Source organism: Gobius niger (genome assembly GCF_951799975.1).
Source record: "Gobius niger genome assembly, chromosome: 17".
In the NCBI taxonomy this organism is placed as follows: Eukaryota; Metazoa; Chordata; class Actinopteri; order Gobiiformes; family Gobiidae; genus Gobius; species Gobius niger.
Window position 1 is genome coordinate 3425358 of NC_136868.1, and position 18685 is coordinate 3444042.

Here is an 18685-nt window from a genome sequence, read left to right on the forward strand (position 1 = left end):
GAATCAAGATGCCTGAAATCGCATAGCATCTCCGCTTTGATGAGCAGTTCAGATTGGCAGATTCGGCCATGGACGTCACATCTGGGCCTGAACCCCCCGACCCCCCCCCCATCTCCTGCAGACACGCCGCGTTAACTCCGGGGCCTCTCCAAACCCTCCGGCCCAAATGAGAGCCTTCGACCTGACCGGCACTAAACGCAGCGGAGCACACAGCGGAGAGAGAATGGGTAATTCTACACCGAGAATCAATATTTAATTTCTTTGTCCGCGATGATAAGAGCGGAGTGAAATCAGTTTGCGATCGCCGCTCACCACTCAATAGCCCTCAGTCGAGAAAAAACGCCAGATCCACAGAAAGACGGAGTGAAAGCGCGAGGTTTTCTCTTTAAACGTGTGGCGTACTGATTGTTTTTTAGCAAATGGCGAGGCCTTTCGAAGCAGGAGGCGGCCCCTAAAGAGCGCTACTGTAAACATGTTCGTCTCGGTTCTCCGTGTATTTAATCCTGGAGATGAGGCGACTTTGCTCATCATTGAATGCTCATCGACAGTGTTTTTTGATGTTTTTTGGTTTGTGAATGTAAGCCTTATTTGTTCTCCACTTGACTCTCTCAAATCCACATCCCGGGACGAACGACCCGGTGCCGAAGCCAAGGCGATCGCATTTCTATTCATGACGACTGCAGAGTGACAAACTGAGAATCACTTGTGCGTAATAATGGTTATTATAATACAGTTCTCCACGGTGGTTTTGGAGAAGCACTTTCCGTCCCGGTCTCCCCGGAGCATCCGGAGTAAACGGGGGCACAGGCCAGAGTGGAGACACCAAGTGGAACGGAATCTGTAACCTGCAGAGTGAAATGCAACCACTGCTTTCATCCTATTACCAGGTCACTGCTGTGCTCTAATGTAAAGGGCAGTTTGGGCTGTTTCTACTGTTACATTCATCTACGAAACCGGTTCTTTAATGACACGTAATACACAATACCAATACCTCTATCTGGAACCATAGAACAGAATAATAATGTGATATGTGTTATTTGAGCTGAAACAAACAGGTTACTCTTTAAGGTGCGTATGACAGCTGTAAATGCTTTTGAAAAAATGACTTATTTAGAAAGATTGTTGTAAGTAATAATTATAATTTTATTTCAGCGAGGGAGCAATTTAATGAAGAAACGTTGGGAAGAAAAGTTATTTTTGTTCGATTTTTTTAAGCTAATGACATAGGTAGAGCTAAAGCAGTTTGACTCTCATTGATGCACTGCAACATGGTCGGCATGGCAACAGTTTATGTCACTTCCTGTCGCTTTCCAATATGTTAAGCGATGATTTTTGTAAATGTCTGGTCTATAATCCTATGAAAAAAAACAAATACTTGACGACTCCAGCAGTGGACGATTTTACTTTATCACTTTAGGCGATTCAATCATAGTTTCTGCTTTGATTAGCTGCCGTTAGCATTAGCATACTGTTGCTACTTGCAAGCCGCAGCATTTTGCATGACGATCAAAAATACAATTGCGGAGGTTAAAACTAACTCAACGATTATGTCCATATTCACTGAGCTTGTTGACCGATACTCTGTTCCCCTGAGGCCTATAGGAGGACTCGTTTCAAAGCCCCACTTCGCTGTAACACTTTCGGTTTGTCTAATGTGTCATATGCACCCAACATTCATTAAAAGTGGGTTTCTTAACCTCTTACCACCCGCCTAAACCGAATGCATGCTGTCCTCTTTGGCTAAATGCCTGTGTAACAGCTCATTTGAAAGCTAAGACCCACAAAATTGATGTTTTTCCTCGCGTTGTTGCTGTGTGGTGTCACCTTTTGTATGTTATTTTTTTTTTTTTTAGTTTTTATCAAATTTTTGTGGAGTTTTTGTCTTTTTTTTTTAGTCACTTGTTGGTTGACCTTTTGTCATATCTTTGTTCAATTTTTGTCACATATTTGTTGCATGTTTGTCACATTTTTGTTGAATTTTTGTCTCATTTTAGTTGAAATTTTGTCACATTTTTGTTGAATTTTTGTCACATTTTTGTTGAATTTTTGTCACTTTTTAGTTTAATTTTTGTCACTTTTTAGTTGAATTTTTGTCACTTTTTAGTTGAATTTTTGTTGAATTTTTGTCTCATTTTTGTCTCATTTTGTTGAATTTTTGTTGAATTTTTGTTGAATTTTTGTTGAATTTTTGTCTCATTTTTGTCTCATTTTGTTGAATTTTTGTTGAATTTTTGTTGAATTTTTGTCACTTTTTAGTTGAATTTTTGTCACTTTTTAGTAGAATTTTTGTCACTTTTTAGTTGAATTTTAGTTGAATTTTTGTTGAATTTTTGTTGAATTTTTGTTGAATTTTTGTCACTTTTTAGTTGAATTTTTGTCACATTTTTGTTGAATTTTTGTCACATTTTTGTTGAATTTTTGTCACATTTTTGTTGAATTTTTGTCACATTTTTGTTGCATTTTTGTCACATTTTTGTTGAACTTTTGTCACATTTTTGTTGAACTTTTGTCACATTTTTGTTGAAATTTTGTCACTTTTTAGTTGCATTTTTGTCACATTTTTGTTGAAATTTTGTCACTTTTTAGTTGCATTTTTGTCACATTTTTGTTGAAATTTTGTCACTTTTAGTTGAATTTTTGTGGCTATTTTTGTGCTTTTTTCCCCAAGAAGCTTTTTGATTAGGGTAAAGCCAAACTGGAGAAAATGGGATCCGTTCAGGTTAAGTTGAGTTAAGAGGTTAAGATACGATATTTGTTTCTGTACCTTTATCAATACCTGAACCTTTTTTTCCCCAATACTTTTGCTGATATCATTTAATGGTACCCAGCCATATTCCAGACTGTTTATCTAAGCACTGATGGTTCCGTAAAATGGGTTCAAGTGTGGCATAAGCGAAAGGTATGTGTGAACAAATTTAATAAACAATATGAGTCTCTTTTCGGGCTTTTAAAACTATTTCTGGACACACCAACATTAATCTTTCATGTTGAGGTCAACCAGTGTGGGTTGACGTTTGCAAAGGGACCGCTTAAGGTAAGACACACACACACACACACACACACACACACACACACAAGAAATAGCAATAAAAACGTTTTCTCTCATTTAATTTCGTCACAATAACATAAGACACATCATGAGTAAAAATAGGCGATGGGTTTTATCAAAAGTCTGTGTTTTATGTTTCATGCTACACGATTGTACTGAGAAAAATTCCTAGTTTGTGAACTTGTTCTCAAACAATGGCAACAAATACTATTCTGATTCTGATGTATGGGTTTATTTTGTGGACCACATTATTACTCACACTTTCAGTATTAAAATGTTCTTTGCCAGACTTTGGCAGGTTAAATAAGAAATCCAACAACAAACTTTGTCAGGTACACGGCGGTGCTGTGAAGGTGATAATATGTCGGGATGTCTTTAGAGTGTGAATCCAAAGTGCAAAGTTGATTCAGTGAAATAATAAAACAACTTGACACATTTCCAAGTGAAAGTTTACATGTTAAGAGAGAGAACTGTGTCACGATTTGTCTTTTGTTCCCCTGTTTTGGACCACTTCAAGACCCAGCGGACTGAGGACCCCTGTTCCCGTCGTTCCCGCCCTGAGCCACTGCCGTCGTCCACCAGGGTTGTCTCAGCTGCCTTCAGTGCCCGCACCTATCCCCGAACCACCGCCAGGCAACACTCTCCGTGTGGGGTGGGCTCCATCCATCCCAGCGACACTGCCCCTGGGCCCCTTCTGTCCGGGAGCCACCGCCTGACACCATTATCCGTCCAGGGTGGGCTCCTCCTGTCCTGGGGCCGCCATCGAACCGAGACATCCGTCCGGAGTGGGCTCCTTTAGTTCCTGTCCGTGCTCCTTACCTGAGCAATATCCTGGGCCTTCTAGGGTCCCTCTGGTATTTCACCTGCCAGCTCCCTGACCTTCATGTCCCTCCTGCTGTTACCCTAGCTTTGACTCTAAATTGTATTCACTGTAAATTCTCTAATACTGGCCTGTATTCCATTAGCGGCCGGGTCTTTAACAGAGGCCGGGTCTCTAACAGTGGCCGGGTTCGCGGCTGGCGGAGGCAAATTAAAGCCGGTCTCTAAAACAGGCCGGTGTAGCGATTTCAAACTACCCCCCCATTCACCTTACCCCCCGGTACTTTGAAATTGATTTCAGACTACCGGGGGGTAACTTGAAATCGATTTCAAATTACCCCCGGGGGTAACCTGAAACTGATTTCAAGTTACCCCCCCTGATTTCAGATTACCCCCGCCACAATATGTATTGTTTGTTTGGCACGGCTGTGTTTAATAGAAAATGCCCGGATGTTAATTGCTAATAATAGCTTCAACTCTCGTAACTTTTCATCTGGTAAGGTCAGCTTTTGTTCGGAAACTCCACTATCCTTAAGTTTAGGGCTACGGTAATGTTAGCTTTAGTTCGCAAACTCCACTATCCTTAAGTTTAGGGCTACGGTAATGTTAGCTTTAGTTCGCAAACTCCACTATCCTTAAGTTTAGGGCTACGGTAATGTTAGCTTTAGTTCGCAAACTCCACTATCCTTTAGGTTAGGGCTAAGGTAAGGTTAGCTTTAGTTCGTAAGCTCCACTATCCTTTAGGTTACGGCTCCAACTGCGGTTCCTGTAAGGTATTTTATGGATGAAGAAAGCAGTTGAGAGGGGGGTAGTCTGAAATCAGGGGGGGTAGCTTGAAATCGCGTTCATTTTACCCCCGGGGGTAACTTGAAACTGATTTCAAATTACCGGGGGGTAGCCTGAAATGGGGGGTAGTTTAAAATCTTTACACCGGGGCTTTTATTAGAAACTATCGCGGTAGAAATATTCCCCATGTTAGAAATTTGTCTCATACTGGTGTAAATGAAAACTCACGTGCAGGAAGTAACAAACGGGAACCCGGGCCGAGGGGGACGCTGCGGAGGAGCTGATCCGAGCGTAACTTTGACACAGATTTAGCCACTTTTCAAACCTCCTGTGACGATATTTGGAAACAGGGTAAGGAACAAATGTTGTGTGACCCTCCAGGGTTTTAATAAAGTCTCCATCGCGTCTTCAAAGCACGTCCAGCTGCTCCGTGTGCAGGTCAGTCCCACGCCTCAAAATAACTCCTCCCATCAGCGCGAGCGTCTCGTCTTCTCTCGGGTCAGTCTCATGATCGATCACAAACACAAACGCTCCGTCTAAACTCGCCTTTTACACAAGATAACAACAAATAATCCGGTCTGCGGTAAAAATGAAACAGAAACCTGCAGTGACACTGATGTCAAAGCTCCACTAACAGCAACGAAACACTTCCTGTTGTCCCGACAAAATAAAAGGCGTCAATGTTCCAGCCGCTGGGAGAGGGTTTGAAATGTTAATTAATAAATGAACCTAATATTTTAGGTTCAAATGGACACAAACCTCGTTTTTCTTCGTTTTCCTGGTCGTCCGTTTTGCTCAAATAGAAATAAAGGCCTGTCTCTAATTGTGGCCTGGTTCCAATAAAGGCCTGGTCCTAGATGCGCTTGAGTAAATAAAGGCCCGGGCCTATATTAGAGCATTTACGGTGACCTTTAAACTGGCTGTTCTGCATTTGGGTCCTCAGTCTGAAAACCTTTCACAGATCAGTCCTTTTATTGAAGGAAATAAGCGATCATCAGAGCTACATCCACAATCTGATTACTTACAAACCTCCCCCTGTTATACAGCACCGAGCAACAGTCCTTAACGCTTTTATGGGACATTTATTAAGTACGAACCGCGTGTGCGTGTGCCCGCTCTGTGCCACGCCGCGTCTCCATGGCGACATTTACAGACCGGCTCCAGCCTCTTCGCCACCGTGGCTTCTCTACACCTGACAAATCTCACATTCACAAACAGTGACAGCCTCTATCCCTCAGCCCCGCGCTCCCCTCTCGCTCCGCGCTCGCAGATATGGAAATATGATTGATACTCGGGCATAAAGACTTCCCCGGGCTTGAGTGCCTCCTCCTCGTGATTATGCAGATTCATGAAGCCCCGGCGCTGTCACAATGGCCACGCAAACAAACGCCACCGCGCGAGGGCCATATTTCACGTATACTGTCGCGTGCAAATTATTCAGCAAATGTTATGTCCTCTGTGATGTTGTAATAGCGACTGTGGCCATAAAGTCACACGGATTTATAACATGGTCTTTTCTCCCCCAAAGTTTATGTGCGGAAAGATAAATTATGGAGGGATTATGGCAGGCTGCGTCTCGTCTAATGTGTCGGGGTGTTAATACTGGGAACGGGGACGTGATTTAGGGCCGAGGCCATTGTGTCTGAAAGCCTCTCGTGTTGTCATCATTTCAGCCGACATAATATTCTCTGACTCTTTGACGGAACAGGACAGAATGACAATCAGGCACAGGAACAATATAGATCAGAGAGTAATAAAGATGTCTTTGATTTTGTTGAATTCCCGGTAATACCTGCTCTTTAACCATGGAATTCCCACCCGTTAAACATTGGCTTAAGGGGTGGGAATCTGTGTCTCACGGTTTGACGATTTCAGAGGGTCACATTTCAATTAAGAAATTAAGCATATCACTTCTTTCACAAAGCAAAAGGTAATTTACTGCAGCAGATAAGTAGAAAAACTGCCTCAAGTGGAGGAGTTCAAGTATCTCGGGGTCTTGTTCACGAGTGAGGGACGGATGGAGCGTGAGATGGACAGACGGATCGGTGCGGCGTCAGCAGTGATGCGGTCGCTGTATCGGTCTGTCGTGGTGAAGAGGGAGCTGAGTCGGGGCAAAGCTCTCGATTTACCGATCGATCTACGTTCCCACCCTCACCTATGGTCATGAGATTTGGGTCATGACCGAAAGGACAAGATCGCGAATACAAGCGGCCGAAATGAGTTTCCTTCGCAGGGTGGCTGGGCGCACCCTCCGAGATCGGGTGAGGAGCTCAGTTACCCGGGAGGAGCTCGGAGTAGAGTCGCTGCTCCTTTACATCGAAAGGAGCCAGCTGAGGTGGCTCGGGCATCTGTTCCGGATGCCTCTTGGTCGCCTCCCGCGGGAGGTGTTCCAGGCATGTCCTAGTGGGACAAGGCCTCGTGGAAGACCCAGGACACGCTGGTGGGACTATGTCTCCGAGCTGGCCTGGTGTCGCCTCGGGGTCAGAACAGCTGGAGGTGTGTGTGGGTCGGGAAGTCTGGGCATCTCTGCTGAGACGCTGCCCCCGCGACCCGGCCCCGGATAAAGCGGAAGAAAATGGATGGATGGATGGGCCTCATTTCCTAGTTATCCAGTGTTGCTGGTGCCTGGAGATATATTTTTTTGTAATTCATGCAGTTCTTCTGTTTGAAGAGTTTCGTGGCGCTAGGCTAATGCAAGGCTAGCACATTTCTATGGTATCAGCTAGCCTGCATTAAAAACAGTGTGACCCGCTCCACAGAACACCTGAGGCAAGTCACTTATAACACCAGACTAACCATATAACTGTCTGTGTCGATAGAATCATTTGAATCATTTTGCATTTAAAATACCTTATATTTGAGCAGCATCAGCATCGTGGTTGTATAAGCTACGCAGCAGCGGAGTGATCTGCTAGAAAATAGTCCCTCAAAATGCGATCATTCATGTGATGCAGGTCAGTTACATTTATATGGTTAGTCTGGTGTTATCAGTGATGTGCCTCAGGTGCACTGTGGAGCGGGTCACACTGTTTTTAATGCAGGCTAGCTGATATCGTAGAAATGCGCTAGCCTGGCATTAGCCTAGCACCACGAAACTCTTCAAACATAAGAACTGCATGAATTACAAAAAAAACATCTCCAGAAATCAGCACCACTCCGGAGAACTAGGAAATGAGGCCCTATGTTAAAAAAAATCCTGAAATATCCCTTTAAATCCTGACCATTTCTGATGTCTGAAGTGGCCCCAGCCCACGCCAAAACCCATACGTTACTTGCAAGGAAGGTGAATTTACTTGCCCAAGGACACTACGGCAATATATGCAGAACAGAGCTGTGGTTGGACTGACAATTTTCCGGTTATGAGACGACCAATCTCCCGCCCGAAGCAGTGTCGCCCATTTGCATGCGTTGAGCTTTCTCAGCCTCCGCGCTGCGAGGTGAGGGATTGAGTTTTGACAACTGCGTCTAGCGACTCAAATCAATGCTGCTGCTCCTATTTCCCCAAAAAACATTGCCTCCACATTCCTATATATCGTCGTAGAATTGCCTGCGACTTTCGCTGCCAGGAGCCCCACGTACGCGACAATAATGAGCGCATGCGACCGCGATATCGCCGCATTGAGAGAAACCCCCGCCGTGGCACATGTCGGAGACCTTATACACTTCCCCTCTACGACCCTTATAGTATCTATTTAAACTAACAATGCGCTGTCCACTGCTGACCACTCGTTATACAGAAAACACCAGCCTAACCGCCCGCGCACTCACGGCAGCGAGCCGGCAATGGCCAATTAGAGGAAAACACGATTCATTCGCCGTGTGAGCCTGTTGTCACTTCAGGTCTTGGGGTAAAAAGGCACATTCGTATCTTGTGATCTTCGCGGATACCTCGGGCCAATCAGGACTCTGCGATCCCATACAAAAAAGGCGTTATAATTGGTTCCAAAGCACCCATTCAAAAACTGTGAGAGGCGGCGTCTCAATTCACATGACAGGTCAAAAAGAAAGTAAGTGAGATAAGTTGGGAGGATCGCGGAGGCAACACAAACATGACGGATGCTTAAAGGTTTGTTTTCTAAGCATTAGCGAAGAGCAGGAAGTAATGTTACACAGGTAGAGGTAAAGGAGCAATATGCTTTCCAATTATGGGAACGTTTGGTTTATGCTATGGTAAATGGACTCGGCTTATACAGCACTTTTGTCCGTTCATTAGGCCCAAAGCTTTATGGTGCGTAATGGTCCAGACCGGGAGTTCTCAACTGCTTGTTTGGAAGACAGAAATAAGCTGCGGAACTACTTTCAATGGGCGTGACTGTGACAAAGTGGGTTTGTCCCATTGTGTGTGTTTGTTATTTTGCTTCGTTTGTTTCGTTTGCAATATCCACCAGCCGGCAATAACCCTCAGATTCATGTATATGTTAATAATTCTATCACATTGTCCATTTAAAACTGTGTTTATTAATTTACTCAGACATTTACCTGTACCACCTGGTGGGAAGAAAGGAAGGGGCGTGGTCTGTGTCGGCCATTTTAAAAACTTCAGGCTGAAACATGTGGAAGGGGGGAAACCAGTTGAATCTTTGTTTTGAGTTTCCTTTGTGTTTGATTTTTGGCTTGTATTGTCTTTATTCATTTGAGTTGAACACTGATCATTTTGGACTCTTAACCCATCTTTATGTAAGATGTTAAAGCTTACCAGCAGAACTTTTGTTTGGAAGTTACCCATCAAGGAATGGTACCTACCGGTGGGAGGTCCTTTCCCTTTAGGGGAGGTAAAAAAGCTGACTGCTGTAGTCACTGGGGGCCATTTTGTATGTGACATCTGTGTGTCAGAGAAGTTCCTTTCTGCGTGAGTAATAAATGTCTGGCGAGAACTCTACCTTTGTTAAGTCTGCCTGCCCATTTCAACCCGTCGTGGCCAGCTTCCTCACAGTGACCTTTATAAACTAAAAAGGATTGAAAACTGCCACCACACACGAGACTATCAGCATATTTTCTTTCTCTCGAAATACGGACAGTGTTTCACTCACAGTAGGATAAATAAAATAAGTACTTTGTCCTGTTATCGCTTAAAAAGAATATAGCCTAAATGCTGAATGAAGTACATGAGGGCGCTCGTGCGAGGTTAAAGGAACAGGCCACAGTTTTTCCATACTGAGATATGTTCTTAAAGGGGTGGTATTATGCAAAATTGACTTTTTCAAGCTTTACATCATGTTATTATGTCATTCCCTCATTAAAAACATGCCTGAAGTGTTGCCTTGGCACATTCACATGTTTTTGAGTCATCTGTAAAGACTCTGATGGCGGCCATTTTAGGGATAGGTTTGCCTGAGTCCTCCTAGGAACGCCCCCACCTCCTGGAGACGCCTCCGAGCTTTCGTCAGCATGTGGAGGGGGCGTGTCTGAAAGGGTTAGAGGTTCTTAAAGAGACAGAGGCCTATTTCAAGACATTCACTACAGCCATTTTGAGAGAGCAACTTTATACAAGGCAGTTATTCTAATTTACTGCATTTACAGACCAACAGAAGGTTTGCTCATCATTGTAGTGTGATATAGACTGGTGCTGTGTGACTGAAAAAAGCAGAATACCCCCTCTTTAAACATGGCCTATTACAAAAACATTAAGAAAAGTCAGTTTCGCATGAATATGTTGTCTTTAAGGATTGAATGGATCTCACTAAACAGGACTTCAGATGTAGAGACAATAGACTATGGGCCAACTACGTGCCCATGGGTAGAATACTGGGAGCCAAAGCTGCGTGAATGAAATCGCTAAAGAATTCAAAAATAAAAGGAAGTTGCAAAAACGAAGTGAAATTTCCAAACTGCCATTATAAGAAAGTAAAGTGCGCGATCGTTAAACATCATCCAGATCCATTACTGGAAGAGCGGAAATCGGTTGCTCTGATTTATCGCCTGTAATTAAGTTTAATATCCAGTTATTGCCATATTCTTTTGTAAATTTAATTCTGGGCAGAGTCATTACTTAAGCCTGCCATCTGCAGCCATCCATCTGTTTGTGTCGGGGTAAACACACAGGCGTGGAATAATTAGTTTTTATGTTATTTTTATAGTAAATTGAAGCGCGGTTTTCTTTGACTCGCTCTTTTACTGTCCGTGGGCTTTAAAAAAAAAAACGCTTGGTAAAGATTCCAAAAAGCACTGTTTATTTGTTTGAAAAGCAATTAATCTGTGTTGTCAAGCGTGGGCGGCTTGTTTTCACTAAATTGCAGCAAATATACAGTATGTAATTTTTGAACACACGCTGCTCCATTTATGATGTTGTCCAAAAATATAGAAAACAATCCCTCTGATGATAATTATTTACGTTTTTCTTTGTTGGTAGTTTTGGAAAGGCTAGTTTAGATGGAGGGGGTCAAGAGGAAGAGCAAACATGAGATTTCCGAAAGTAGAGGAAGGGTCGACATATCGGTTGGTGTGAACGATGATGAGGATGCCACTTCCAAACAAAGTGATCAATGATAAATTCAATTCTGCTTTTTCACTCTTTATGGAGGGGCCTAGGTTGTTCTTTAAGTTTTGGCTGATTTATCAATGCACGGCTCTTCATCGGCAGCATGATAATAATTATAGTAATGAGTGATACTAATTCTATTCACTTTTCTTCAACTGAATCCTGTCTATATCACACTACAATGATGACCAAACCTTCTGTTGGTCTGTAAATGCAGTAAATTGGAGTAACTGCCTTGTATAAAATGTCTCTCTCAAAATGGCTGTAGTGAATGTCTTGAAAGAGGCCTCTGTCTCTTTAAGAACCTCTGACCCTTTCCGACACGCCCCCTCCACACGCTGTCTGTGGCATCAGTGGGGAGGGGGTTCTGCTGAGGAGCAGTGGTTGGTTACTCGGCTGGTGACGAAAGCTCGGAGGCGTCTCCAGGAGGTGGGGGCGTTCCTAGGAGGACTCAGGTAAACCTATCCCTAAAATGGCCGCCATCAGAGTTTTTACAGATTACTCAAAAATACGTGAATGTGCCAAGGCAACACTTCAGGCATGTTTTTAATGAGGGAGTGACATAATAACATGATGTAAAGCTTGAAAAAGTTGATTTTGCATAATACCCCCCCTTTAAGAAAAATGAATTCATTTAGAGTTTGTAACGTCCTCATGACTATCTTTTACCAGTCTTTTATTGAGTCAGTTTTAACATTTTGTTTTGTATCTTGGTTTGGGGCTCTTTCTGTGACCAACAAAAATTGTCTGATGAAGTTGGTCAGAGTAGCAGGTCAAATCATTGGTGCACAGCAGACTCAGCTGCATGACCTGTACATGACCTGTACATGACCTTTACATGACCTTTACAGCCAAAGGTTTGTACGTAAAGCCCAACAGATAATGGAGTGTCCATACCATCCGCTTTTTAAGGAGTTTAACTGACTCCCCAGTGTTTATTTCGTAGACTAAAATATTTAGTCTTAATTTTAGTCAAAGTGATATTTTTGACGACTAAAACTGGACTAAAACTAAATTAAAAGTTTCTCATGAGACTAAAACTATGACTAAAATGTCCAGATAATTTAGTCGACTAAAATAAGACTAAATAAAAATGAAAAGGAGAGACTAAAATCATCCAAACTTGTATTGACCGTCTGAAAGAGCCTCAGATCATGTAAAGTCTCTGCCAAATGAACAGGTTTGTGCTTTCAATGTAGCATTGCTTGATGGGTTATAAGCTGAATTTCCTGATTGTATGTGTGAAGTTGGGAAATAAACTAAACTAAACTAAACTAAACTTATTCATGTGGAGCAGCTCCATGAAGCAGAGGAACAAGATTAAATATGATTATAATGAATATTATAAATACAAGTCGACTAAATTAGTCTAATTTTAGTCGACTGAATTGACATGCAATTTTAGTCGACTAAAACTAGACTAAAATGTAAAAGTTTTTTTTTGACTAAATCTTCACCAAAATTAAATTACATTTTAGTCAAAAGACTAAGACTAAAATAAAATATGTTGTCAAAATTAACACTGCTACTCCCCTCCGGACGCAGGCTAAGAATGCCCTGCACTGGAACTGGTCGGGTAATTTGGCATCCGCGCCGTAAAGTGAAGATTACTGCGCGGATTTGGAATTACTCCTGGTATTATTACGCCTTACAATATAGTTCCCCCTTTTATCCGCTTAGAAAATCCACATTGTTTAATTTTGTGTAATTATACTCTGTAGTGGAACACTTCACGTAACCATATTTAAATAGGGAAAACGTGGAAGAGCTTGGTAGCTTCTATCTTGACCTGTTTTGGAGCTATAGAGGAGAGAGGGAGAGGCTAAATGCTAACGCCGTCTGCGCTGTGTTTACGTGACTGAAGGCACGGGGGAAGATCAGACAGGTCCTAAAGAACTCGTCAAAGCTCAGGTAAGAACATATCTCAGTATGTAAAAACGGTGGCCTGTTCCTTTAAAATTAGGGCAGGTTTAAACTGATTGATATATGTATGACGTTTCACTCTCATGACTTGTGATTGGTTGATAACCACCATTTTTTTCACGCACACACATCATTCATCCCTATTGTACATATTTTTAGAGGCACGGGTAACCACAGTACCCTAGTTCCAGGAAACCTACTTCCTGGGTTAAATTGCGATATAGGAAAAACACAGAGTACCCGAGAAACCCCGGCTGGGTGGCTGATGCTCTTACCCTGTGTATGTCGGAGGTGAGCTGCAGCAGAGATGGAGAGGCCGTGGCTCTGAGCGTCTCTGTCCCTCTGACCGGAGAGTCCAGGCTGATGTAGGCCACTGCGCTGGACTGGAGCACCACAGTGTTCTCCTGCAACACAATAACGCAGGATTAGAAACACTCAGCATTGGAAGCAGCAGTGGGTCCTTTACCTGATTGAACACACATGGGAAACCTTTTGATGACTGCTTGTTGAGATTAATCATGGTGATTGCAGGTGACATTATCAAGTTCAACAGAATCAATCTGGTGTTGTTTCTGTGTTACTGTGTTTATAGTTTGTTAACTTTTATAGTTATCACATGTCAACAATGAAGGCAATGATAAAGCAAAACTAAAGTTGACCCATTCACGTCAGCATTCAAAATCTGGTGTTTTCTTTAACCTCTTAACTCCCGCCTGAACCGAGAGGATCTTTTTCCTCACGTCGTCAGATTATTTTTCCATCATTTTTTTGTTGGGTATTCAACTCATTTTTGTAACTTTTTTTGTCATTTTTTATCCCATTTTTGTAATGTTTTTGTCACATTTTGTCACATTTTGGTCATTTATTCATCATTTTTTATCACATTTTTTTCGTCAATTTTTTCGTCAATTTTTCATCCATTTTTTGTCACATTTTTGTATATTTTTTGTCAAATTTTGTAAATTTTTGGTCACCTTTTGGTCATTTATTCGTCATTTTTTGTCACATTTTTTCGTCCATTTTTTATCAATTTCTTGTCAAATTTTGTACATTTTTTGTATTTTTTCATCAATTTTTGTCATTTTTTGTCACATTTTTGTCATTTTTTCGTCATTTTTCGTCAATTTTTTCGTCAATTTTTTATCAAATTTTTGTCATTTTTTTGTCAAATTTTGTCAATTTTTTGTAATTTTTTTGTCACATTTTGGTCATTTATTCGTCATTTTTTGTCACATTTTTTCATCAATTTTTTATTCCATTTTTTATCAATTTTTTGTCATTTTTTTGTCAAATTTTGTCAATTTTTTGTCATTTTTTTGTCACATTTTGGTCATTTTTTTGTCATTTTTTGTCACATTTTTTCATCAATTTTTTTTCAATTTCTTTTGACATTTTTGCCACTTTTTCATCAATTTTTCGTCACTTTTTTTTAATCAAATTTCCATCATTGTTTTTGTCTCAGTTTTGTTGCTATTTTCTCACCTTTTTTCCAGAAGCTTTTGGACTGGGGTAAAGCCAAACTGGAGAAAATGTGCTCGGTTCAGGTGGAAGTTAAGGGGTGAAAATATCATGAAGTAAAAGTCGTATTTGGTCGTTGATGTAAAGCCGTACAACGATCTTCAGGCAAAAGAGCTGGTGAAGATCTTGACTGGAGCTCCTCCTGCTGGCAGTTATAGGAATCATTTTCCAAAAGAATAACTTCCATGTTGGATACGCCTCGGTTAGCAGCTCCAGGAGTGCGTGATAAACACTTCGAGCACAGAACGGCTCAAAATCGATATTGTGGGTTATGGGCTTTAAATTTGTGGAGGACAGTTTCTGGGTTTGTAATCAGGCAGTACAGAACGAGGCGCTGACGCCGTAGAAGAAGAAACAGCTAAATGGTACAGCTTTGTCTGAGGATTAACTCAAAACTGTTCCACGTGTGTTCATTCATAAATTAATACCTTCAGTGACAATCCACAATGTACAAAGTCGTGAAATTAAATGAAAAACAATCCAGAAATAAAGCATTTCCAAACTATTGACAGGACTGTAGCTCCTCACATCGTTTGGAACAGGGATCAAGTGGCACTTCTTAAAAGCAGTAATCTTCCATGGCGCTGTTCACGTGCGTGATGGTGATTTTGTTGCTCTTTGTCGAAGCCGCAGCCTCCAAAACCTCAAATCCGGCTTGACATTTGTAAAGGCGTAACCCGGCAACAGTAAAACTAAGGCCACCGTCTCCACGCCGGCTCATCTTTGGCTCACGTTGCAAAGTGCAAAACGCTCCCGTGGCGCTTTTTGCAACGAGGATTTGCTTCGCTTTTGGCGCCCGAAGCAAACGGAAAAGCGGGTGGCCTCGCACTTTTTCTGAACCGTTCAGTCGCCGTCTCCGTGGGATCTTTGCGTCACATCTTAAAAAGCGTTATCCTCAATCCTAGCCTCATCTGTCGTGTGAGAAAACATGTCCTACAGTGAAAACAGGAGAATGAAAACCCAAGTCAAATCGATGGCTCTACTCAGGCAGATGGCGAGTTTTTGACTTTGCCGCGGCTGATTCTCTTTCTCCGCACACGCCGCAGACCGGGCTAATATATTGTTTGAATTAGGGCTGCCGCCTCGTGATGAATCCGGTTAGAGTGATTGATGGAGATTGTTACAAGCAGCAGAGAAATTACATGCACAATCAACTCCCGCACTGATCATCGTTTTAACTTCCCCCTTCTTTCATTTAATCAACGGCTGCCGGGTCCACCATTTATATACTTAACCGCTGCTGCGTGCTCTTTGTCAGGTTTAATCTCGGCATGTCGCTGTTTGTCTGGAGTTTGAAAAAGGTACGCTTGATTATTCGTGTTGAATATGAAAACTGTTGGTGAGAAGCATTTTTTCCACGGATTTTGTCACAAACTCCACCACCAACGTTCAAGGACGGAATTTCAGTAGATTTTCACTGTGCTGAAGCATTTTATGAAGAATTGAAGGCCAGGAAGAATTGCTGGCTTTTGGTAAGGTTTATCACTGACCTGGTTAACACTACCACACTGCAAAAAGTAGATATCAAGCATTGGCTTAAATGACTTGAATTGAGGAAATGTATCTTGTTTTGAGCGGTTTTCACTCATTTAGACATTTTTCCTAATCGGACCAAGTTTACTTTGCTTTGTTTGAGGACATTTCAGACCAGTTCTAGGGTAAATCTCGCTTGAAATAAGAAAGTAAAATTGCCAATGAGATAAGACCAATTTTCTTTCCCCAGTGGCAAAGAAAATGACCTGAAATAAGGACGAAATAAGGACGAAATGTATTGAAACGAGTCGGAAACATCTCAGAACAAGTGAAATGATCCAGGACAAATGCCCAACAACATCTTAACTAGTTAAAACAACTAAAATTTGGATTATTATGCTCAAATTGAGATTTAAACTAATCTAGTTAATTACTATTTGCAGTGCAGGTCACTGATAAAACACTTATCTCTGTGTAGTATCGAGAATGTTAGCAATCCCTTTGGAAAGTTGGCAATAAATTTACATCACTTATCTGTGTCACTGTATCCAACACTTGCACTATGGTGTAAAGCTGCACTGCTAACACTGACTGTAACATTTTTTTGTTATAGCCTGTTTACTTATTATTTACTTATTATTTTTGGTTGTCATTGCATGTAAGATACCACTATTTACTATTTAATTGTTTTTTCCTCACATTTCCTGCCTATTTGCTCACCCTGAGTGTTTCTAAGGGTGTGCAAGTTGATTTCTCCATTGTGAGATCAATAAAGGCTTCTCTTGTCTACTGAACATGAGACAACTAACAGAACAAAGAACAAAGATTGCATTAATGAATGTGTATGCGCTACAAAAACTAAATATCAAGCATTGGCTTAAATGACTTGAATTGAGGAAATGTATCTTGTCATTTTTTTGTCATTTTGTATCACATTTTTGTAATTTTTTTGTCAAATTTTGTCAATTTTTTGGCATTTTTTCGTCATTTTATTCGTCACATTTTATTCGTCAATTTTTTATCAATTTTTTGACCTTTTTTTTGCCATATTTTTGTAATTTTATTTGTCAATTTTTGTCATTTTTTGTCAATTTTTTTGTAATTTTTTCATACATTTTTTGGTAAATTTTTTGTCACATTTTTGGCCATTTTTTGTAATTTTTTTGTCACATTTTTTCTATTCTTTGTCATATTTCATAAATTTTTTGTCAATTTCTTGTGACATTTTTGCCCATTTTTCATACATTTTTTTGGTCACATTTCCATCATTGTTTTCGTCTCAGTTTTGTTGGACTGGGGTAAAGCCAAACTGGAGAAAATGTGCTCGGCTCAGGTGGGAGTTAAGGGGTTAAAATATCATGAAGTAAAAGTCGTGTTTGGTCGTTAATGTAAAGCCGTACAACGATCTTCAGGCAAAAGAGCTGCTTAAATGACTTGAATTGAGGAAATGTATCTTGTTTTGAGCGGTTTTCACTCATTTAGACACTTTTCCTGATCGGACCAAGTTTACTTTGATTGTTTGAGGACATTTCAGACCAGTTCTAGGGTAAATCTTGCTTGAAATAAGAAAGTAAAATTGCCAATGAGATGAGACCAATTTTCTTACCCCATTGGCAAAGAAAATGACCTGAAATAAGGACGAAATATATCGAAACGAGTCAGAAACATCTCAGAACAAGTGAAATATTCTAGGACAAATGCCCAAGAACTTCTTAACTCGTCAAAACAACTAAAATGTGGATTATTATGCTCAAATTGAGATGTTTATACTGATCTAATTAAATACTTTTTGCAGTGTGAAATACATGGCGATGGCGATGATGAATGTTGACCGAATCTTCCCTGGAGCCCGGACCCTGGTGGTAGTGGAGGATGAGATCAGGACGGCCAGCTGACAACGACGAGCAGAGCCGAAGAGAAGCCAGGCCGAGGAGGGGGCGGAGGAGGGTCACAGCAAAGCCGGGAAACCGCCGAGTGATGGACAAGGAAGGATAGGAAGGTGATCCTGGGCGATGAAATGGCTGAAGTAGGAATGAGTAGCTGTGGTGATTGGCTGTTGCGAAGGTGTGGCTTGAGATGGGGCTGTGATTGGATGATTGGTGAAGAGATGATGAGGTGATGAGGCTTTGAATGAATGCTGCAGGTTGAGTCTTGCAGGTTGAATTTGTGCTGAAGCTGAATTCAAAGCAAACTCCCTTATTTAGGGCTGGGTACCGAAACATTTCTTTCTATATCGGTATTTTTATGATACTGAGTTTATGATACCAATACCTGAGCAACTGATTCTGCTTTTGATACATTCGCTCTTCGCCCCCAGTAATGCCTGAACCTTCGATACCATTGTTTAACCGTACCTAGCCCTGCCCTTTGTGTTTAACAATGGGACAAAGTTGGGACAAAGCACTTAATGAGTGATTGGGGACGGAGAGAGTGGTCGATCATTGGTGTTGAAACGCCAATCCAATCCCTATTTTTGTCTTTCAACGTTTGGCAAAACAAAAGCTATTTCTGATCTACATGAAGGGACTAAATGCAAGTTGGTCATTTTATGCTCACTACTGCCACCTCAGGTCCATACAAAATTGACTTTTTCAAGCTTTCCATCATGTTATTATGTCATTCCCTCATTAAAAACATGC

The 18685-nt window shown here is 41.4% G+C and overlaps 1 protein-coding gene across 1 annotated transcript in view; it reads right to left on the reverse strand.

The window, feature by feature from the left end:
• The window catches only part of naaladl2 (N-acetylated alpha-linked acidic dipeptidase like 2), a 590615-nt gene that overhangs the window by 109901 nt on the left and 462029 nt on the right, over positions 1-18685 (reverse strand). Inside the window, exon 11 of the mRNA XM_079574900.1 lies at positions 13331-13459. Coding sequence (XP_079431026.1) covers positions 13331-13459 — 129 coding nt within the window. The remainder of the gene's footprint in view (positions 1-13330; positions 13460-18685) is intronic.